This window comes from Callospermophilus lateralis, chromosome 14 (genome assembly GCF_048772815.1).
Source record: "Callospermophilus lateralis isolate mCalLat2 chromosome 14, mCalLat2.hap1, whole genome shotgun sequence".
Lineage (NCBI taxonomy): Eukaryota > Metazoa > Chordata > Mammalia > Rodentia > Sciuridae > Callospermophilus > Callospermophilus lateralis.
In genome coordinates this window covers 34042134-34066943 of record NC_135318.1, presented here as the reverse complement: position 1 = coordinate 34066943, position 24810 = coordinate 34042134, and the positions used below count along the sequence as shown (strand labels likewise).

At 34.0% G+C, this 24810-nt stretch overlaps 1 protein-coding gene across 1 annotated transcript in view; it reads left to right on the top strand.

Annotated features, from left to right (window-relative positions):
* The window catches only part of Thada (THADA armadillo repeat containing), a 313209-nt gene that overhangs the window by 77514 nt on the left and 210885 nt on the right, over positions 1–24810 (top strand). Inside the window, exons 25-26 of the mRNA XM_076833305.2 lie at positions 4938–5060; positions 16462–16553. Of these exons, the coding sequence (XP_076689420.2) occupies positions 4938–5060; positions 16462–16553 (215 nt within the window). The remainder of the gene's footprint in view (positions 1–4937; positions 5061–16461; positions 16554–24810) is intronic.

Here is a 24810-nt window from a genome sequence, read left to right as displayed (position 1 = left end):
TATGCAAACAGTACATGATTATGATAGTATAAATAGTATAAATGAGGACAAAATAACAAATTGTATCAAAAATGCTTATATGTTATTTTTCTAAATGGAAAACAAAATTATTTTCATATTTTATATAAAAAATCAAATTACAGGTAACATAAACAAAGAAGTGTGACAAGCAAAACTTTAAGACTTTTAAAAGAAAATATAAAATATCTTTCTGACTTCGGGGTATGCAAGGATTTCTTAAATAAGTTCCAAATGCACAAACCATAAAGGAAAAAGCTGACATATTCCACTTAATTAAATTTTAAAACTTCTCTACAATAATCAAAACCATAAGCAAAATAAGAGAAGCCCTCAATGAGGAAAATATATGTGTAATTCAAATAACCAAAAAGGAATTACTATCAGGAAAATAGTTTTTAAAACAACAAGTCTTGGGCTGGGATTGTGGCTCAGTGGTAGACTGCTCGCCTAGCATGTGTGAGGCACTGGGTTCGATTCTTGGCACCACGTATAAGCAAATAAATAAATAAAGGTCCATCAATAACTAATAAAAATATTTAAAACAACAAGTATTACAAAAGATGGCAAATAATTAAAAGTAGGCAAAATCTCTGGAACAGGTAATTCACAGAATTCACAAGATTAGTAAATATATGAAAAGATGTTAAAGCTAACTAATAATCAAAGAAATGCAAAACAAAACTAGTAAACACCACTTCATACAGAAAAGTAAAAACTGTAAAGGTCTGATAATACCAAGGTGCTGGTAAGCAACAGAAATTTTTATACTTTGTGGGTAAGAATGTATTTTTTTTCCTCATAAAAGTCTTATGGACCTTTTGTGAGATTTATTTCTATATATTTTTCTTATAAATGATATTTCAAAATTTTATATTATCTGTTGTTGCTCTGTGAGAATGAAATTGATTTTTTGGTGATTGTTGTACTTATGTTTAGCAACTTACCTGAACTGCTATAGAACAACTAATGACTTGTCTATGAATTCTTGGGATTTTCTTTATAGATAATTGTATCCCTAGTAGGTAATCCTAAGTTTGTTAGCTTTCTAATGCTTAGTCTTTTAAAAATTTTCCTTATCTTATTTTGCTGCTGGAACCTGTAGCACAATTTTGCTAGAAATAGAGATAGCAGGCATCTTTATGTTGTTGTTATTTGTTGAAATTTTTAATCTGTCCTTTATCTGATTAAAAAAAAAAAAAACAATTCTTGAGTGCTTTCCTGCATCATTTGAGATAAATATGTTTTGTTTTTCCCAAGAATTTTCAAATATCATGAATTACATGTTATTCTTTTTGTTGTAGTTTTCAATGCTGGGGATTGAAGAGCCTTGCACACACTAGGCAAGTGCTCCATCACTGAACTACATTCCCAGCACTTATGCTGATTTTTAAATATATTTGCATACTGAGAATGAACTCAACTTTGACATGTTTTTATACATTATTAAATTTTCTTTAAAAAGGATATACATTTATGCTTCTCACTGGGTTCATAATTGAGATTGGCTTATGTTCTTCCTTTCTCATGCTGTCCCTGTTGTATTTTACATGCATTTTTAGATTTAATTATAATATACAGTGTGCAAGTCATTACAGCTTCACAAAGTGATCACATTTGTGTAACAAGAAAGAAGCAGAACTTTTCTAGGACACCAAGACCCCTTCATGTTCTCTTCTAATCAGCACTCTTTCCCTGACAGTAACCAAGATCCTAATTTCTAACACTTTAGTTTTACCTTTTACGTTAATGTTATAAAAATGAAATCCTATATTATAAACCATACTTTTGATGGTTTTTTTTTTTTTTGCTCAGATTAGGTTTATGACATTCATCCATAAATACTATGATTTATTCATTTTTGTTACTATTTAGTAGTATAAAATTTATCCATTCTGTTCTTTTTTGTGTGTGGGAGGGGACGGGTACTGGGGATTGAACTCAGAGGCACTTGGCTGCTAAGCCACATCCCCAGCCCTATTTTTTGTTTTATTTAGCTACAGGGTCTCACTGGTTTCTTGGTGCCTTGCTTTTGCTGAGGCTGGCTTTGAACTTTCAATCCTCCTGCCTCAATCTCCCGAGCCTCTGGGATTACAGATGTGGGCCACTGCATTTGGCTTATCCATTCTATTCTTGATGAACATTTTTATATGTTTTCATATATGCTTAGTGGTGAACATATGTATTTTTTTTTGAATATGCATATATATTCAGCTTTAATAGATACTACCATTTACACTCATACAATGCTGCTGGGACTGCAAATTGGTGCAACTGCTCTGGAAAGCAATTTGGAGATTCCTCAGAAAACTTGGAATGGAACCACCATTTGACCCTGTCATCCCACTCCTCAGCACATATTAAATGACTTAAAATTAGCATACTAATAGTGCTGCGGCCATATCAATGTTTGTAGTAGCTCAATTCACGATAGCTAAGCTATGGAACCAACATAGGTGCCCTTCAACAGATGAATGGATAAAGAAAATGTGGTACATATACATAGTGGAATGTTACTCAGCCATAAAGAAGAATGAAATTATGGCATTTGTTGGTAAATGGGTGGAACTGGAAACTATCATTTTCAGTGAAATAAGCCAATCCCCAAAAGCCAAAGTCTGACTTGTTCTCTCTGATATGCAGATGCTGACTCAGTAGGCTTGCCGGAGGGAGGAGTGGATGTTCACTGCATTGGACAGGGAGGAGTGGTGGGAAGGGAGTGGAGTTAGGAATGGGAAAGACAGTAGAATAAATTGGACATAACTTTCCTGTGTTCATATATGAATACACGACCAGTGTAACTCCATGTCATGTGCAACCACAAAAATGGGATGTTATACTCCATGTATGTATGATATGTCAAAACACATTCTATTGTCATGTGTAACTAAAAAGAACAAAGAAAAAATTAGAAATAAAAAAAGATACTATCATTTTACCAAAGTAATTATTTATACCTTGTTTTGATAGTCAGGATGTGTTAGACTCAAATCTGTGAGTCTTCTCTTGATAGCTTATAAAATGGCAATTTTTTATTCTTTCAATATTTATAGAATTAATTTGTAAAATCGGGTATACCTTTTTTTGTTACTGTAGTTAATTTATTTGATTTTTTAAAATTAAGTCTGGGAGGATTTTAATTATTGATTTTATTTATTTAATGGTAGTATCTAGGTATTCAGTTATTTGTTTTAATAAATTCTATTTTTAGGAGATTTTTTATTTTATATATGATATGTAATATATAGTATGTATGATATTATTATTTTTACTGATTAGTATAGGATTAGTCTTGGTTTTGTTTTTTGCTTTATTCTCGACATTGTCTGCAGTCATGTCCTCATTGGTAGTCATAATTTTGTGTTTGTGCCTTCTCTTGGTAAATCTCAGAGGTTTGTTACAGAGAATCAGCTTTTGGTTTTGTTTGCCCTTAATTATATCTGTGCTGTTTAAAAGAAATTTCTATTGTTCTTTTTATTTCCGTTTTCTATTTTGAGTTTATTGTAAAAAATTATAATTGATTTTGAGTTTATTGTAAAAAATTATAATTGTCATTGTAAGTGGACTTAGCACATCCAATTTTGGTCTTTTTTTTTTTTTTTTTTTTTAAACAGACCATTTAAAGTACACATTTAAAGCATTTCTTTCTTTCTTTCTTTCTGTTTTTGTTTGTTTGTTTGTTTTTTAGCTCCACTTAAGGTGCAGCCTATAAGTTTTGATATGTAGCAACTTCATTATTGTTCATCTCTAAATATGTTTAAAAATTTTCTTTGACCAGTGTTTTAAATGTGTCAATTTTAGAATTATTTAAAATTTTAATTATACATAATATTTGGATTCATTTTGACATAATTATAAAAACATGGAATATAATGTAATGTATAAGTAAAAATTCAGTTCCCGGTATTTCCATTTTCCCTTCCTGTCTCCCTCACCTTATTCTCTTCCCTCTACTCTACTGATTTTTCTGCTATTCAGTTACAGTTTTTTTTTTTTTTTTAAATAGTGCCTTGTGGGTATACATAAAGGTGAGTTTCACTGTGGTATATTTATTCATATGTTGACATAGTAGAGCTAGGTCAGATTCTTTCTACTGTTCTTTCCTTATCCTGTCCCTCTTCCCTATCCTCAGTCCCCTTCCTCAACTCCATTGATCCTTCTTCTATTTAGATGGAATTTCCTCCCCCGCTCTTTTTTTGTCCCTGCTTCCCCCCACCCCCTTATCTTGGACTAGTTTTGACTATCATAGAAAACATTCAGCCTTTGACTTTCTGGATCTGGCATATTTCACTTAGCGTGATGGTCTCCAGTTCCATCCATTTACCAGCAAATACCATAATTTCATTCTTCTTTATGGCTGAGTAATATTCCATTATTTGTATATACTACTTTTTTTAATCCATTCATCTATTGAAGGACACCTAGGTTGGTTCCATAGCTTTACTATGTGAAGTATGCTGCTGTAAACATTGATTGATGTGACTGCGTCACTGTAGCATGCTAATTTTAGATCTTTTGGATATATACAGAGGGGTAGGGGGATAGCTGGGTCATATGGTAGTTCCATTTTAGAATTGTTTTTGAAAAACTATAACTCACTTCCACTGTGATGACAGCATAATCTATAAGATAATAATTATTTGGTATTTTATTGTGACTAAGTTTGAGGCCATTTTAAAAAATAAATGTTCATTGAAAAGAATGTGTTTGTTAGATTCAGGATTCCTCATAGGTTCATTGGATCAAGTTTTTTTATTACATTGTTCTTACTAATGTCTAAAAATTATTTTTATCAATTATTATTTTATTAAATCTACTGTTTCATTTGCATATTATTACTTTCTTCTTGTAATTTTATATACAGATTTAGAATCACCATAGTTATTAGCCCACAGCTAATTTTGAACTTTTTGTCCTAGGTTCATGCTTTGAATATCCTCAGAGCCTTGTTTAGAGATACACGTCTAGGAGAAAATATCATTCCGTATGTTGCTGATGGAGCTAAGGCTGCGATTCTGGGTTTTACCTCACCAGTCTGGGCAGTGAGTGCTTTTGCCATTTACTTTCATTGATTTAATTGTACTTCTGATTAAGTTTTAATAAACCTTTCACTGGATGATAAAAAAATATATATTGCATTTTATCAAGGAATTTCTCTAGGGAATAAATTCTTGGATCAGGCTATATTTTGATTCTTGATGTTTTATGGCTTCATTTTATCTCTTTTGTTGGTTTATTAGACTTAAGTCTTTTATTTTAGTGCAGTAAGGTATAAGTTTAACTTATCACAGTCTACCCTTGAGTGATATTTTGCTGTGCCACTTAAAGTATAAGAACTTAATATTTTGCTTCCTTTTTCTTCTTCCTATCTTGATGCTGTTATTGTTTTATATATATATATATATATATATATGTGTATATATATATATATATATATGTTGTAAGCCTACCCTAGGTTGTTATTACTTTTGTTTAAAGTCAGTTATCTTTTTTTTAAAATTTGCCATTTTCACCATTTAACATGGCACAAATGTATACAGTATTCATCACATTACACATTTTCAGAACCTTTTTGTCATCCCCAACAAAAGATCTATACTCATTAAGTTTTGACTTCCTGTATTTTCTCATCCCCGGTAACCTCTGTAATACCTTTGGATTCCATGAATTTACCTGACCTAATATCTCTTATAAGTGGAATCATAACAATATTTATTAATTTATGTTTGGCTTATTTCATTTAATATAATGTCTTTAAGGTTCAACCAAGTTGTAACATGTCAGAATTTTATTCCTTTTTAAGTCTGCATAACATTTCATTGTATGTGTGTACTTTATTTTCTTTATCCACTCATCTGTTGATAGATTGTTTCCACATTTTACTTATTGTGGTAATTCAGCAGTGATCATTAGCATACAAGTTATCTGAGTCCCTGCTTTCAGTTAATTTGGGTGTATTATAGTTATTATATTGTATTATAATTATATAATTATAGTATTATAATTATATAATTATAATTCTATGTTTAACTTTTTGAGGAACCATCAAACTCTTCCATAGAGACAGTATCATTTTACGCTCATATCAGCAATGCACAAGAGTTCCAATTTGTTTACGTCTTCACTTAGGATTTTCATTTTTTAAAATGATAGTTCTTCCTGATGGGTGTGAAGTGGTATTCCTTTACGGTTTTGCTTTGCATTTCCCTACTGATTAGTAATATTGATCTAGAAGTAGACCAACTCTTTCTTAGTATCTTAATGTATCTCTTTTTGGATGTTGCAGATTCTGTATATCATATGTTGAGTGAATGGTACCAATATATTCTATCAAAAGTTGAAAAATCAAGCACAAAACATTAAATAGAAGTCTAAATATTGAGTCATTTTTTCTTTTCTTTTTTTTGCAATATAACACTGTCCAGAAACCATTTGACTTAGAACTCTATAAAGACTGTGGGCAGTACCTGGTGTACTTCTTAGATTTAAGAAAGGAAACTTTCATGTGTCTTTTTCATGATTCCTTGGAGAAACCCTTATTTTTTTTTTTCTCCTATGTCATTGTATCTTCTAGAGTAAAGGAAATAACCAACGATTCATAGGCGCTTGACATGTGGCTTTACAAAAATGCTTGGCAAAGGGGAGGGGAGGAGAAAAGAAGCTAGATCTTAAACCCACAGAGTGGTGGGGTGTGGTGGCGCATGTCTGTGATCCCAGCAGCTCGGGAGATCTGAGGCAGGAGGATCATGAGTTCAAAGCCAGCCTCAGCAACAGTGAGGCATAAGCATCTCAGTGAGACCCTCTCTCTAAATAAAATGCAAAGTAGGGCTGGAGATGTGGCTCAAGTGGTTAAGTGCCCCTGAGTTCGGTCCTTCGTAACTCCCCACCCACAACTCCCACAAACAAAACAAAACCCACAGAGTGGAGTATTTACTAGAAAGGCAGGCTTTCCAATTAGTAGGCTGTACAAACCATTCTGTACCAATATGATAAGCCTCTAATTGAGATTCAGTCTGTTGCAGTGGCTGCCAAAGGCACAGACTCCCAGTGTGAGGAACACTCCTCAAGGTTGCCAACATTTGCCTATACAATTGGGCATCTTCTTGTAAGAGATGCAGGCTTTTGGAATTCTGTCTAGGAGCATTGCATAACTGCCCTTGAAGGCACAGTGTTTACCTTTTACATTTATAGGAAGTAGAACAATACCTGTATACCGTCAGTGTAATCAGGAAAATTAGAGATGGTAAAATTGATTGCCAGCAATATTAATATTGTTTTCTTCAAGTTTAATTCAGATAATACAAGAAATATTTTCTGTGAAAGGGCTTTACCAGTGTGAAACGTGGTGATTTTCCCAACTTTTTGCCAAAGCCAAAAGTGTCAGAAACAAATGATTCCTTTTTGGAAGTCCATTTGTGAGATCAAAAACAGTAATGCATGTGCCTGAAAAATTTTTTTAAATAAAGGAAAACATAAGAGAAACCTTAAAAATGAAAGTTACCTGTTAAGCCACCACAGAGATATCATGATTCCTTTCCTGTGAGTTTTATGCATGAATACTATCCATATCCATATATATATCCACAAAAGCTTGCAATAATATAAGTGCTTATGATGATTTTATTAACTGGAATCTTCCTTTTGAACACTGGTTGTATAGGAATATTTTGTTTCTATTTGCTGTTCTTGCTTTGTCAGACAAAGTAACATCATAGCTGTTTCAATCTATACTGTTGCCATAATTTTTTTTTACCTTTATAACAACAAAGGTTTATTTAGTTCACAGTTTCACAGACTCCAGGCATAGCATTGGCTGCGTTCAGTTCTGGTGATGATCTTCTTGCTTGTAGAGTCCTGAGCAAGCATGGGACTTCATGTGGGGTGGGAGGGAGTTTATGTTGCCATATGCTGATTGCTGTATTTCCTTTCTTATGAAAACCTAATGAAATTATAAGTCAACATAATCACTGGCTATGAAGAAACCTTCATTTTACAGTAACAGTTTACTATAGCATTATTTGTTGAAGTCATTTTAAAGGGTGATTTTCCCCTAGTGCTTGTGAAACATGGTTTGATTTACAGAAATTTGATTTGTGTGCATCCTCTCAGGAATATATTGTGCCTAAAGCTGGCTACATCTGTACTTTTGACTTAATTGTTTTTCCTGATAAGTTGGAGAGGCAAAAACCCAGGTAAAGTGAATTATTTGCAATAAAGGGGCATTTTTCACCGAGCATTCATGTATAGATTTAATGTGTTTTTACAGATTACTGGCCATTTGTATTGAGACCTTACAGATCTTTCAATCTTTGCTACTTAATTGGAATTTTTTAAATATAGAGAAAATGTACTGTTGTAAACATTGCAGGCATTAGGCACACCTACAGAGTAGTAGATGATATATTAAGCACTGGAAATATTAATATAAATAATTAGCTAGCATCATTTATATTACATTGTTTAATTTCAGTAAGTTTTATTATACTTCATATTTTATATATAAATAAAATAAGGCTAAGAGACGTGAAATACCTTTGTCTAAGAATGTACAACTATTATCTGTCTGACTTCAGAATCTGAAGTGTGGTAAAGCAGTTTTGTGTGTGATAGGACTGCAGAAAAGGTCATTTTAGCTGCTTTGTAGGGCTTGGGCCCTGTGTCCTCAGAAAGCAACTGGAGGTAAGGTTTTATTGAGTGGTACAAACCCAGAACAGCAAGAATGAAAGAAAACAATAAATGAGGCAAGAAAGGAGGAAAGATGCTACCAAGTAGGCCTTAACTTGCAGGAAAACTGAGCTGGTTGTCTTCTACTATGTGAAACTCCCACCTCATAGAAGAGTCCCATTGCTTGTTTCCTGTTGGTCAGAGTTTACCCCTTGGGGCATTAACCCAACTTGGACAAGTGTTGGCATAAACACTTGAAATGCAACTGTGATTATTCCTTCTGCTATTGAAAAGCCTATTGAAAAATCCTTCACAAGGGGGTTTTATAGCAGGGAATGATGGGTTTTTTATTAATCTAGATAAATGGGGATTTGATTCTAAGGTGGCAAGAAGGAAGGAGGAAGACCAATCAGGAAGCTATTATAATAGTTCTGCCAAAAGATGATGATGGCTTAGAATAGAGAAATATTAGTAAAGATGGTAAGAAATGATTATGTTTGATGTACATTTTGTAGATGAAGTTAGTTTAGTCAAAATTTAAGTTACATAAAATGATTTATATATACATATGCATAGATCCTGAGAGTTTTCTGGGCAGTTGTTCTTTTAAAATAGCATCTGATTCTCTTCATTATGTTTAGTGACTGTTGGACACCTGATTGCCTTTCCCTAGGCAACTCTCACCCTTTCTAATAGAGCTTGCCAAGCAACCCAACTAGGGTCCTCCTATGACCCACCCTGAGGTTATATTTTCATCTAGTACAGTTTTATCTTGCTTCTCTCAAGTCAGTTCTGATTCACAGCATGCAGGGGATTTCAGAGGAACATGCAAAAAAGACCCTTTCAGATCTTCCTGGCAGCACTGCCATGGTTACTTTATGTCTTGTTGGCACCAATGACTCTGCCCTCTGGCAGTTGTGAAGTTGCTATGAAGGTTCCAGGCTTAGGGCTGTGTAGTCTTGAAATCCAGCTGTGCTCCACTCATCATGCTATGTGATTGGAATGGAGCTTCATTTACTCAGAGGAAGAGGTACTTTTTTTCTGATTCACTTATAGATGCTGTATGGATTAGTGGAAACCCTTTCTTTACTTTTAACCTCTCATGGGAGAAGTATCTTACAGCTTTGGGACAGTTACCAAGAACTCAAGTATTGCTGGTCTTCTCCTTAGAAGCCCAGAAAATCCGGCATGGTTTTTCTGGATTATAGGTGTAGGATTTCTTCAAAGTCACATGGCTTAGAACTCAAATCTCATTTAATTTTTTTCAAAAAATGTCTCTTTCTGCTATAAACCTGTATCACATACCCTGGACAGAATATTAAAATGTTGTATCTTGATCCTATCCTTGACTGCCTACTAGGGGTGTATGGTGTATCAGGGATCATGCTACATAGCAATTGCACAGGGTGGGCTCACCTTTTATATTTTTTGAATATTTGTTAAGGGAGTTTATATGTTATGTAATAAAAAAAAATGAGTGTACATATGTGCTTGTACACACGCATACAACCTGGTGTAACCTAATTTTCTAATAAATTAGAGTTAATAAATTCTTCTATCTCTTATACAAGTCGATATAGAAGCTTTCTTATGCCAAGAAAGAAAGAAAAAAAAATTATCTATTCAATGAATAGAAGAGAAACACTTTGGTAATAGTTGTCACTTTGCAGCTGACTACCAACCATATGTTGGAGACTCAGTGGAAAAGGAGGTAGCGAGCAGGAAGTATTCTGGTGTTTCCCTGATAAAAAGGATTGTTTATAGGTAGAATTACTTGACAGTTGTTCTAGTCTCTGCATTTTCAACTTTACCACTAATTCTGTCTTTAATCTTTTTTTAACTTGCATACCCCTTCATTCATTTTTCCCAAAAGGAATTTGCTTTTATTGTATTACTGTTGCTATAGTTTGGATCTAAGATTTTCCCCAGAGACCCATGTGTGAAAGGCTAGATCACCATCCTGTGGTACTATTGGGAAGTAGTAGAACCTTTGGGAGGTGGGGCCTAGTGGGAGGAAGTTAGGTCATGGAGGCGTGCTCTTGAAAATCCTGTTGGGACCTACACCCCTCCTCTCTTTTCTTTTGCTTTCTGACTCCCATGAGGTAAACAGCTGTGCTCTACTACATGCTGCCTGCCATGATGTTTTGCCTTGCCACAGTCTCAAAAACAATGGGACCAACTGACCCTTTATAATAACTATTTAGTGGTCTGTTTTTAAACTTCTACAGTTTTAAACAGTATACATCTCAGCATAGGAAATCAGCTAATGTAACATGTAATGGATAAAGGGCAAAAATTAAATGATGTTTAAGCAGATGTAGAAAAAGCATTTGACAATAATCTAATTCCATTTCATGATTAAAAACACTGAATGAACTAGAAATGGAATTTTCTCAACCTGATCAAGAAAAGCAGTGGAAAACATAGCATATACTTACTGGTGAAAGACTGAAAGATCTCTCTTAAGATCAGTAAAAGGTCAAGGGTATACACTCTTGCCACTTATGTTCAGCATTACATTGGAACTCCTAACTAGGGCAATCAGGCAAAAATAAGATGTAATAAAGGAAGGTGTAACTGTTTTTATTTTCTGATGCCATGATCTTTTATGTAGAAAATCCTAAGGAACACACTCACATAAATTAGAGCTAATAAACAAGTTCAGTGAGGTGACTGAATACAAGATAAAAGTACAAAAATCATTTTTACTTGAGCAATGAATAATTCAAACATGAATTCAAAAAGAATTTAAAAAAAAAGAATAAAAGAAGAGAAGAAAATGTATGGCATATGTACACAGTGGAGTTCTACTCGGCCATCAAGAAGAATGAAATTATATCATTTGCTGGTAAATGTATAGAACTAGAGAACAACATGCTAAGTGAATAAGCCAGACTCAGGGAGATGAGGGTCAAATCTTTTCTCTCCTGTGTGGAAGCGAAGAGAAATAAGGAATAATAAAAGGGAATCTCATGAAAACAGAAGGGAGAATAGTATAATAGAGGAAGGTCATTGAAGGGCAGGGTGGAGTGGAGGAAGAGGAAGGTATTGGGAGATGAAATGGACTAAATTATGCCATGTACTGTATGCATATATCACAATGAATCACACTTTTATGTATAATTATAATGTACCTATTAGAAATTAAATAAATAAAGGTAATAAAATAAATAGAAGAAAGATCAGTAGAGAAAGGGGATCCAGGAAAGGAGGAAGGGAGGGAAAGGGGAAGTCTAGAGAATGAAATGGAGTAAATTACAATATATGCATGTATGTACGTGTCACAAAGAATACCACTATTACGTATAACTATAATGCACTAATAAAAATATAAAGAAGAATAAAATACTTTAGAAATAAATTTAACAGAAGATGAGGCTGGGGTTGTGGCTCAGTGGTAGAGTGCTTGCCCAGCATGTGTGAGAAACTGGGTTCTATTCTCAGCACCACATATAAACAAATAAATAAAGGCCCATCAATAACTAATAAAATATTTTTTAAAAGGAAATTAATTTAACAGAAAAAGTGCAACCTTTCACACTGAAAATTTGAAAACATTATTCAGAGAAATGCAAGAGGACCAGATATCCCGTGTTCATTATTAGAAGACGTTCTATCATTAAGACGGTAATACTCCCCAAATTGATCTACAGATTCAACATAATATTTGTTAAAATTCCATCTGAATATTTTTTTGCATAAATTAATATGTTGGTCCTAAAATATGTTAAAAAAAATGCAAGGGTCCCATACTAGACAAAACAATCTTGAAAAAGAACAAAGTCAAAGGGCTCATAGGCCCCAATTTCAAAAATTACTACTAAGCAGTAGTAAATTTGATTATGGATTTGACATAAGGATAGACATATAAATCATGGAATAGGATTGATTGTCCAGAAATAAATCTCCACACAAAATTTTAAAAATAGTGCTCAAAGATCGATGGAGAAAGAATGGTTCTTTCAACCAATAGTACTAGTACCACTAGATAGCTATAAAGCAAGAGAATGAATTTCATGTTCGAGGAACTAAAAATGGATCAAAAATCTAAATGTAAGAGCTATAAAAATTTTAGAAGAAATCTCATGTAAGTTTTTGTACCTTGGAGTGGGTTAAGAGTGTCTTAGATACAACACCTAAGGTACAAGCAACAGAAGAAAAATATAGGTAAATTAGACTTGATCAAAATTAAGAATATATAGAAAACTCTTAGAACTCAATAATAATAAAAAAGACAACCCAATTAAAAAATGGACAATTCATTTGAATATATTTCCCCAAAGAAGATATACAGATGGCCAGTAAGTACATAAAAAGATGTTTAGCGTCATTAGGGAAATGCAAATCATAGCCACATGAGATACCATTTTGTACTTACTAAGATTAAAAAGATGGACAATAAAAGTATTGAGGAGGATGTGCAGAATCACAGAATTGGTGTAATTGAAGCCCTAATATATTGCTAATGAGAATATAAAATGGTACCACCATTTTGGCAGTTCCTACAAGCAGGGTTACTGTAATAACTTACCATACTACTTCTGGATGTATACCTAAGAGAAATGAAAACATATTGATACAAAAACTTGTGCACAAATGTTTTCAGTAGCATTATCCATAATTGCCAAAAAATGGAAAACAAGCCAAATGTCCATCAAATGCTGAACAGAGTTTAAAAATGTGATATATCTCTATTATGGGATATTATTTACCATAAAAAGGAAGAACATACCGAAAAATGCTAGAATATGGGTGAATCTTGAGAATATTGTGCTGAGTGAAAGAAGGTTTACCTAAAAGGCCACCTGTTTCATGATCCTATGTATATGAAATGTCTGGAATAGGCAAATTTTTAGAGACAGAAATAGATCAGTGCTTTCCTTCTATGGGTGGAGGGAAAATGATGACTAACGTGTGCAGCGTTTCATTTTAGGGCTATGAAAATATTGTTGATTTAGTGGTGATAGTCTCCCACTTTAGAAATATAGTGAAAACCACTGACTTGTATACTTCAAAATGGTGAATTTTACAGTATGTATATTGTATCTCAAAGAAGGGAAAGTCATTTTTAAAATATTAAAACCAGGTATCATCAATTGATTACTTTGGGGGTTTGCTCTGCCCTGAGTGGAAAATTGGTTAATACAAGCAAATAATTCTGTATTGAGTGAACAGGGTAACCAAATAGATGATTAGGGAAAGTTTTTAAAACGTTTTTCTGGGAATGTTAAGTAATTAATGCAGAAGTCCTGATAGAGTATCACCATTTTACTACATGTATCAGAATAGGTATTGATCATCACTGGCTACTAAATGGGGGAATTTTATAATGGATTTCTTGGTCTGTTTGAGCTGCTATAACAAAATGCCACAGAAGGGATGACTTATAAGCAGCAAACATTTATTTCTCATAGTTCTGGAGGCTGGGAAATTCAAGATTTGAATGTGCCAGCAGATTCAGTGTCTGATGAGGGCCTGCTTTTTGGTTCATAGAAGGTGCCTTAACTTGTAAAAGGTTAAAAAGGGCAATGGGTCGGTTGGTCTCTCTCTCTCTCTCTGGTCTCTTTAATATGAGCATTTAATATCCCATTTATAAGGGTAAAGATTTCATAACCTAATCATATCCTAAGTACCTCACCTCCCAATGCCACCAATTTGAAGGTTAGGATTTGTACATATGTATTTGGGGAAGGGGGCACAAACATTCAGCCCATGCAGGATGGATCAAGCTGATAGTATTGGTACCCATTGGTTCCTCTTTTTTTTTTTTTTTTTTTAAATTTAGAGACAGGGTCTTATTAAGATGCTCAGGCCTCAGTAAGTTGCTGAGGCTGGCTTTGAACTTATGGTCCCCCCACAAGGGATTACAGGCATGTGTCACCGCGCCCGGCTTCATTTGTCCATATTAGTATTACTAAAATGCATTATCTATCTCCTGCCTTCAGTCTATTGATTAAAAAAAAAAAAAAGAATTTTATTTCTGGGTCGTGCCTGTTCACTTTGTGAAACAGGCCCCTATGGTTTTGTTTAAAGTGTACATTTTCAACATCTCCAGATGTTCAACTTTAGTGCATCTGGCAGCCTTTGTCAGAGAGTTTGGTTTAGGGCAAAATGGAATTTGTGTTTCTATTGTGTTTTGTTTATTTTTTTGTTATTACTTGTGGTGCTGGGCAAGCACTCTATCACTGAGCCCTACTTTTAACCATCTTTTTGTGTTTTATCATTGTTATGATTTGGGGGAGGTAATGGTGTCCTAAATGTCCTTACCAAGCCTTCTGAGACTGGGTAAGATAATCAAGACCTGAGCTAGGCAGAGGTGATACTGAGAGTGACAGGATGGATCTATTTGTTACAGTTTTGGGCATATTAGGCAGGGCATGTAGTAGGGACTCCATTAATGTTTGCTGACTAGTGAATGGACCTAAGTAGATCTGTCCAAGATAGGGTTTCATTGCAATTTTGGTATGAATTTTATTTGGACTCTATGATCATTTTTCCACCACCCCTTTTCTTTAATTTGTTGCCAACATTTCAAAATAGTGAGATTTCTTTCACATAAAAATCAGGTTTCTGGCTTCTGTTAAAAAAGCAGAAGATCTGGCAACATTAGGCTTGCATTCCTTCATGGAAGCTAGTCAGCTGAAGCTGAGCAGGGACTACATTAGACACAGTCCACTGCTGCCTCTGTTGCTCCCTGCTTCTTCTGGGCGTTTGAGTTTGTAACCCTTATGCAATGGTTTCAGGAAGCGGTTTTCTAAATCTCGAGTTATTACCTTTTTTTAAAAAATCTTTGTTTATTAATTTATTTTTGTGTGGTGCTGAGGATCAAACCCAGTGCCTCACATGTGCGAGGCAAGGGCTCTACCACTGAGCTCTGGCTCCAGCCTGCATTATTATTTTTAATGACTTTTCTGCTTATATTGCTACTTAACATACCATATGATCACTTACCTAATTAGAAAATAAGTTCTATGATGGCAGCAATTGTGTGTCTTCTATTTCTAGATATTCTCTGTAGTCCTGGTATATTGCCTTGCACACCATAAGGAAGGCAGTACATACTTAAACCTCTCTACTCTGATTTGGCAAGGTGATTGAGGAAGACCAATAATGCTAGAATATTCAAGACATTGTCGTGAAATTCCAAAGTATTTTGATGCATTGGCTTGGAAAATATATACTCTGTAGTGTCTTGGAATGATCCAAGTTTATTAACATTAATTCTTGCCTCTTGTTTTTATTAATCAGTTCTATCATATAATTTTAGGGTTAATATCCCTTGGTTATATTATTGGCATTGTGAAGTTAATGGCATTTGGAATATTAAGTATTTTCTTGACTATTTATTACATGGATTCTTTGAAATTAAGTCGTACAAGTATTTTCTCACAGGTAGGTAAGTACAGAAAAATAAGTGAAAAGAGTTGAGGTCTAGAATAATCATTGTCAGGAAGGATATGAAAAAATAATTTTTTTCTTAAAGTACTGTTTGATGATTCAATTCAAGGACATAATGAAATCAATTGATAATATTAGAATAGGAAATAACTATATTGTGTGGTTGGAGTTAGGGCTTATTTTAAGAGGACATTGAGTCAATTACTGTGAAGTTTTTTTTTTTTTTTAAAGTTGTCTCATTTTGTGAAAACAAACCATGTTTTTTTTAGTCCTACACTAGCCAATGGTATAATGATTGGAATACCTAGTTGACCATTATACATGTTGATTTCATGCCATAAATATTCCTTGATGCATATTATGTGTTTATTTTTATAATAGGTGAGAAATTCATCCACTCTTCTCTTTAGTTCCTTGATCACAAGAATTTTTGGAGTTAAAAGGGGAAAGGACGAACTTTCCAAAACAAATAGGTAAGTAAGCTTCATCTAATGCTAACTTTTCTTTTTACACAAAATTGTCCTGACCAAAAATAATTGGTGAAATTTTGCTTACTTTTACAGATTCATCTGTAGCATAAAACTATAAAAATGGTATAATGAATTAATCTGTGCTGCCAAATTCTAAAACCTTGGGCAAAAATATCAACTGATTACAAAGTTGACCTTTCAAAGCAACAAATATAAAGCAAGGAAGCCAGGGCCGAAATATAGACTTGTTTCTCACTGCAGTAACTATTCTTTTTTCTTTGTGTCTTCTTCAAGTATTCCTGAAATGTCCTACATTCTTTTTTTCTGATGTGTTATCAAGTAATTACTATCTGTGCAGTATCTTTAATCACATAGGCAAAAGTTTAAAAGATTGTGAAACTCTTATCAGAACACCTTCCAGACTACCTGTGCATTCATTACTCTCCTAAACGAAGGGAGAAAGTTGGAGATGTTGACTGTGTGAAATAAATAAAGCGTTTACTTTTTGGTCTTTAATTTATTCTATTTTTTTCAGTAAGACTTTTTAATGTCTGGAAGGAAATCTGTGGAACCATTTTCATTATTATTATTATTATTTTTTAATACAATGCACAAGTTCTGTTTGTTCTTAAAGAGAAGCTTTGGATAGTTCTTCAGCATTTGAGGATTTAATAGTAGTGTAGTTGGCTTGCAGCTGTTAACACTAGATGTCACTGTCGCTGCATGTTTAATTACTGCCTTACACTTTTAGAATCCAATTTGACATACAGGTCATTGTCTTGAGGACCTAAACATGAATTCAGGCCCAGCTTCTCTCTTCCCTAAACAAGTTACTATGCTTTTGCTTCAAATTGCTACTTATCAGCCTGTAAAATTCACCAAATATTTCAAAGAAAGGTAACTGACTCTAAGTTTGAATCCCCTGAGTAAATGCAGGAATACTAAGAGATTTTTTTTTCTCCCCTGAGTTGTATTTTTAAAATAAATATTACTACTTTGGTAGCATGATTATAATTTTTACTTTTTAGCCTGTTCTTTTTTTTAAAAAAAAAATATTTTTATTTGTAGATGGACACAATACCTTTATTTATTTATTTTTAGGTGGTGCTGAGGATTGAACTCAGTGTCTCACACATGGTAGGCAAGTGCTCTACCATCAAGCCATGACACCAGCCCCTTTAGCTCGTTCTTAAAGTAATTTTTCCTGTCATTAACTGAAAATTACCAGTGTTTGTTTCTCTTTAACTTTGTCTAATTTGTTAATAATTCTACAATGTGCTTAAGTTTAAAATAGTTGTATCTTTTTATGAGACCATGATTATGGTTAGTAGTATGAATAAAATATGATATTAAGTAACAATTAAAGTTAATGTTAAAATTGCTCTTCTTGAATGTGTATATAAATTTTACTGTGCACCAGAGAAAAATGATCATTAATTTCATTTAGGTTGCAACTGAAAGAGGATAGAAGAATAAAAGGGCGATGAGATCACCCAGTTTACTCTTTTAGCTAAAGTCACACTGATGAAAATTCATTTCTTTTGAATAGAGAAGATTACAAAATTAATAACTTTCCTAGAAGAAGGGAAATGGAATATTTGTATAATTATTTTGACTAATGGTGGAAAGTGAAATGAAGGAATTAGGAAGTTGATATTTTACTTAAGTGTGGTGAAAATTTTTTAGTAAGAGCCTGTATTTCAATAATCTGAAGACTGGCATGTGTCATCTCCTATACAGGCTTCTCTTTTCTATTTAATCCTTGAATTATCAGTTTCTTGTCAGGTCTCTTTAGATTAAGTTCTGCAAAACATTTAGTTTGTTAAATTTGCAATTGTTTGTGATTATTCTACTTTTGTAGTTTATTTAATTATGTCACTTTTTGTTGAAATATTTATATGCCCATTCTCTACATATTAATTCCCCAAAGGATAGGACCATTTCCATCTATTCTTTGTATATATAAAGGGCACTGTATATATAAAGGGCACTTTAAGAATGCTACTTACAATGTCTTGTTGGGTGGTTACTTAGCCATCAAATAACTAACCTCAGCTGATGACACCTCACAGGCCAGTTAAATTTGCTTTCACAACCACAGATTGTTCTGCATGCAGTCTTACAACCGTGTGCTCTTGGTCAGAAAGAAACTGAACATAAAAAGAACATCTGCTTTTTTTCTGTCTAGTGTGAAAAGAATGTCTATCTTGGAGTAAATAAACTTGGTTTCTAGGCATTTTGCTGCCACTGGAGATGACCTTAGTAGAGTCCCTTATTCACTCCATCCTTCAGTTTCTCAATCTATATGATAGGAATAGTAAGATCTAGATTTTATCTTCATGGGGTTATTAAGAGTCTACAACAAACTATTAAAACTTTATTATTAATTTTTTAAAATTGAAGTCCTAAACAATTAGAGATATGGATTGCTGTTTCTGTCTGTTGCCTTGCTGTTAGACTGTGCCTTTTGAGGACAGCACCAGGGTCAGAATCCTGTGTATCTGGTACCTTGTATGCTGTCTGGTGTGTAGGAAGCATATAGAAATACTTGCTTATTAGAAAAAGTAAATTTTATTACTGGGGGGAGGATAAAAAGTTTGTTTTCTATTCCTGTCTTTGTTCTCATAAAGCCACAATAACCAACGAGGTTATCCTCTCTATGCCTTGAGAAGAAACTCAAGATAAGAGGTCAAATAGGAGGTTGGGCCAGGCCTGAGGTCTCTTCCCTCTAAAATATGAAGCTCAGGCTTTATATAATGTTACTAGAATTGCATGTTTGATAAAGTGCCAATGCCTCAGACAGTACCTGCCACATAGTAGGGACAAGAAATTTTCATTTAATATGTGGAGAAAGGAGCAGGGATCTGCCTCTCTGTATGAGTGTGTGGAATGCACTTAAGATTGAGCTTTTGAGCCCATTGGTCTTGGTCTAGATGTGTTCTTTGGATTATGAACAATGAGAAAATACAAGTTTTACAGTCATGTTATTACACTATAATTTTCTAACACTCCTTTCCTTTCTGTTTGTTGCCATTTAACTGACTTGGTCTGACAGAATGAATAATGGATTCCATGTAAAATTGGAACATGCACAGCCCTGTTTTCTGGGGAAGGTGCTGTGCTTTCTGCTTTTCTATAGTAGCTGCCATCTGTATGTGAATGGACCGTCCTTGATAGCTGCTCATTCTTTACAGGGTAGCAGCTAAACCAATTGCATCTTTAACTCTGGGTCCCATGTGTGTCTTAACCTTCAACTATGTTAGTTGCAGCTAAGTGGCAACTGCCAATATATAGTAGTCTGAGAAGCTTTGTTTTTGACTTTGTGGAGTGTCTGCTTTGCCAAAACTTCATACAGGTGCTCAGTGTGCAGAGTTAAATAGTATAGCTTTTGCATTTTCCTTTTGCTTAAACTCAACCTGTGAGCCAATAAGAACTTAATGATGAATAAGTACCTACCTTGAATTCAGTTTAAACATGAGGGCTCCAAAACTTGGGCTTTTGAGCTTACAATTCAGCTGGGGAGAAATAAATTGTTACTTGTGAATCAGATGAAAATAGAAGATATCATATACTAATCACCTGCGCAATGTGATATGGGTAATGAATGCCTTGGACATCTGTAAATGGAAAACATAAAGTGATGTATTTTGGAGGAAATAGTATTTCTTATAAGGCTTTGGGGATGAGTAGATTTAAGGTCATGAAATAGACTGAAAAAGAGAAATGAATAAATAATTTTGTTTACTGTGTTAAGTGCAATCTCTATTCTGTATTATTAAGGAGAGCTCATATTCAAATTAAGAGCTTAGTACAGTTTAGTATAATTTAAGAAGAAAATGGGTTTGTAAAAGCATCACTAGATCCAAATAAAATAATTTCCAATGACTGTATTGGGAGATGTTAGATTTATTTTATTTTCTTGGACATAAATGACAGAATTATTGGAATTATTTTTCTTAGTGGCATAGGTCTGGAGGAACCCTTCAAGGGGCATCTAACTCAGCCTAACTTCTTGCTTATCAGCAGATTTTGAAGCCATTTCCAGACTGACTGGCTTCTTTCCTGTTCTTTGCGTTTTCTAGGAAAAGAGATTCCACAAGTTTCTGTGGTTACCCACTCCATTGTTTAGGAAAGAATTGGTTTTTCAAAACTAAAATTGAGAGCTTTAGGGCAATTGAGTTTTTTATATTTTAGAGAATGTAATTATTAGAATTCAGAATAGCTTATTTGCTTTGAACTACATAGAAGCTTGTAGTAAACACCTATTTGGCCAAACTGAAAATTGGAATTTTCTTTCACTGGGGCTGGGATAATATTAACATCTTCAGACCCAAAGAATTCTCATTTTCTCCATTGAACAGACATTCATTATGTTTTTACTCTCGGCCAGGCCCTCTGCTAGGTACTAGCATGCAGAGATGAATCAGAAATATTCTGTGCCTAAGGGGAACTGACAGCCCAGTGAAAAATATGGCAGCTATCTGTTGCATTGGATTCTGTTCAACTTACGTTGAGGGAAGGGAGAAATTTTGTAAGGCGGCATGTCTTTTAGTGTCTTTTGCCTGTTCCATGGTTGGCGTGTGCCAGGCCATTTTTATGTGTCTAATTTAGCCTCCACGAGATCCCTGAAAGGTGAGTAATATCATCATTACCTTACAGTGGAGTAAAACCACAGGGAGTGAATTTTAGTTATTTGCCTGCTGTTGTATAGCCAGAAAGTAGCAGGACTGGAACACAAATTATTTTCATGTACAGGGCACTTATTTATCAGTACACAGAGCCTGTCATGAGTAGTATATTACTTTTTTGGTGTATGTCTTTAGATTTTACATTGTCCTAACTGTGGGGGACAAGCCACTTCATTCAAAGTCTGAATGTGGACCAATAATCACACATTTTTAATATGGTATGTTGATTTTTGTGGGGGCGGGGTGTAGGGGCGAAGTTTGCTTGAGTTGATTCTAAGACCCTTTCTGTGGGTGTTGGAAGACAATATGAATTATGTAGTTTTTTTTGTTCGTGGATTTTGTGTTTTTGGTGGGGAGGTTATTAGAGCTGTTTATTGCAAGTAAGACAAAGGCAAGAGAAAATACAATATACCCGATAGAGGGGCAGGCAGGTAGGCTATGGATGAAAATGCCCATAAGTATTCTTTTTTTAAGTGAGCCCCACTGTTTTCATGTATATAAGAGATGAGGCAAGAGTAGGCCTTAAAGTTTCTAGCATTATGCTGTCAAACCAGAAAGGTAAAAATCGTACTTTTCTGGTTGGCAAGTAGGGAATGAATTAAATTAGCCCAGGACATTATCAGTTTTACTAATGAGAAATTTACCTTTTTCATAGTTAACTCTGTAAAACTCAGTTGTTGGTGCTATCGAGAGAGGATTTGGGGTTTACAAAAATTCTTGGCTGTGGTTCAGTTTCTTTTAGACTTAATGTTTTACAGAATCTTTGGTTACATTTTTCAGATCTTTAATTAAAATGACATAAATGATAGCAATTATTATTTGTTTTTATTTTCTAAAGGACCTAAAAAGTCACCCAATCCCATTTTTCATTTTACAGATAAGAAAATTAAGGTGCAGAAAATTAAGTGATTTGCTCAAGATCACAAAGCTAGCATTAATATAATTTAATGGTTATTTTTAGCTTATAGCATGACTAGAACATTTGAAAAAATATTTAGAAATGAAGTTTCTATTAGCAACAATAATATTCATTTGAATTTAAATGATTCTAATGTGGAATATGAGATTCATTTTCCCAAAGAGGCACTTTACTTGTCAGAGGATTTTAAATAATAATGATTTAAAGTTAAGAGCCCCATGATTTGATATAGTCTGGAGTGTCATTCATGCATTTACCATAGATCTTTGTAGAGCATTCAAACTGTTGCTTTAGCCAGGGTAGATAAATGAGTATTTTTGGAGACTGAGAAATAAAGTACAAGTCTTGTGTAACCTTGTTGAGATGGTCTAGTCAGAATTAAGTCTGTACTGACATTTTTGTGTACTGGAGAGTTTCTTGTTTCAACGTTTTGTTCATTCATAGGTTCATAGATTATAGGTAGGAAAACCACAAATGAAATTTGTAACCAAAAAGAAGTTCTTGAAAAGAAATATGTTCATGAACTTGAAGTGGGAATTACTCATTGTATGCTTAAATATTGACTCTTGCATGGACCAAGTAATCTTTGTTCCTAAGGACTGCTTCAGGCCATTGCCCTCTCTAATAACTGAGGCATTGTTGCTCTCGTTTGAGCTTGTTCTATGGAATCTTGGCAATGCATGCATCCTCTTTCTGCATCTTAGTAAAAGCATGAGTAAATATTTTTTCTTAGCTTTGGTATTTTTGTAGCTTACATTTTATATGAGCCAGACTAATATAATGTAATACCAGGATTACATAATTTAAGACGTCAGGATTGCTTCCAGGGCTATGAGATAAAGTATTCATTTATCAGGAAGTTTACAAGCTATATTTGTTGCCCATTCACTACCTATAGAGAAACACCACAGAGCTGTTTTCCAAATGAGAAAATGGAGTCAGAGAACTTAAGGCCAGAGGGAATGGTTTCCTTAGAACTTAAGATGACATTTATAATTTGTTCAGAATTCAGTCCTAGTAACTATTGATTTTAGTAACGTATAGTTTTGAAATTCCAGAAATTTCCAACTATTGTTGTTACACACAAAACTATTTTTGATAAAAATATGATCAATAAAATTTTTTGTGTGTGTCTAATTTAACTTTCACGAGATCCTTGCAAGGTGAGTAATAAATATCATCTTCACCTCACAATGGAGTAAAACGAAAGGGAGTGAATTTTAGTTATTTGCCTGCTGTCATATAGCCGGAAAGTGGCAGGACTGGAACATAAATTATTTTCATGTACAGAGCATTTATTCACCAGTACACAGAGCCTGTCATGAGCAGTATATTACTTTTTTGGTGTTTGTCTTTACCATTATTAGAAGATACTTTCCATTTTCCTAAAGTCATGATATGGGGAAAGTAGTACCGCCAATCTGGATGATGAACTGGTCAGCAGACTGAGGACCTAATCTGTCAGACTGGTGTGTGTACCTATATGTTTGCTTGTAAGTGGGGGAGGAGGGCAGGCAAGTAGTGAGGGGGGAATAGAGTAGTAAACACCTTTGAAATATAATAGACTTTAGGATTCACTAGGAGTACTGAGTTCTGTACCTTGGGCTAGATGTCCTAGTAAAAAATTAAGTAGCTATAGATGGACACAATATCTTTATTTTATATTTATGTGGTTAAAAAAATTAAGTAGCATACTCTTGTCATTGTCATTTTTCATCCCTCAAATAATAGCTCCTTTTTAAATATTTAAATGTAAGTTTGAAATAGTTCAGACTTAATAGTAGTTAGAATGCTTTTGGATGCAACTAATAAAAAACCCAAATCAGAATTTAAACAGGGAAAAGTTATTACATATATAACCAGGAAGTTTTAAGGGGGATTTATTTCTTTCAGGTTGAAGCATCATTAAACACCAAGGTTTTCTCTGTATTTCTATTGTGCCTTCCTAGACGTAAAGGCATGGACCCAGGGGGCTTTCTGGATGGTTACAAGATGGCTGCCATTATATAGATGTTGGAGCCATTTTCCAGATGTTAGAGTTGAAACACGATATTTAGAAGCCTTGTGTCTCATTTCTTTTTGAAAATAATGACACCTCCTCCTGTGTGTGTTTCTATGTCCCCACCTCCACATCCTACAAGTTTTTATTCACATATTATTGACCAAAATTAATTTTTAACATGTCCCAACTTAACCCGGGGTGGGGGAAATAGATCTGCCATAATTAGCTTAGACAAATCAGGGTTCTTCAGTTGGGCCTGGAATATATGTTAGCTCTTCTTGAAGCACATGACTAGTCTGAGAATGGTAAATTCCCAAATTCAAGTTCCATTAAAAGGAAGGACAAGGTGGGGGAAAGAGTGTTAATTAAGCAATGTATGTTACTACATTGATGTCTGCTACTACACTGTTCAAGGTCATCTCAAAAGCATTGAAAATGTTTTCATTAGGAACAGTGATTTAAATATAGGAAGATAATAAATATATTTTAGCCTAATATGAGAATTTATTTCCTTTACATATTTCCTACATGTAGTTGTAAAGAAATATGAAATAGTAAAAGTGTCTACATATATGGTTCTGTATAATTCATTCTTTTTAAATTTTTTTATTTGTTCTTTTTATATGACAGTAGAGTATATTTTAACACTAT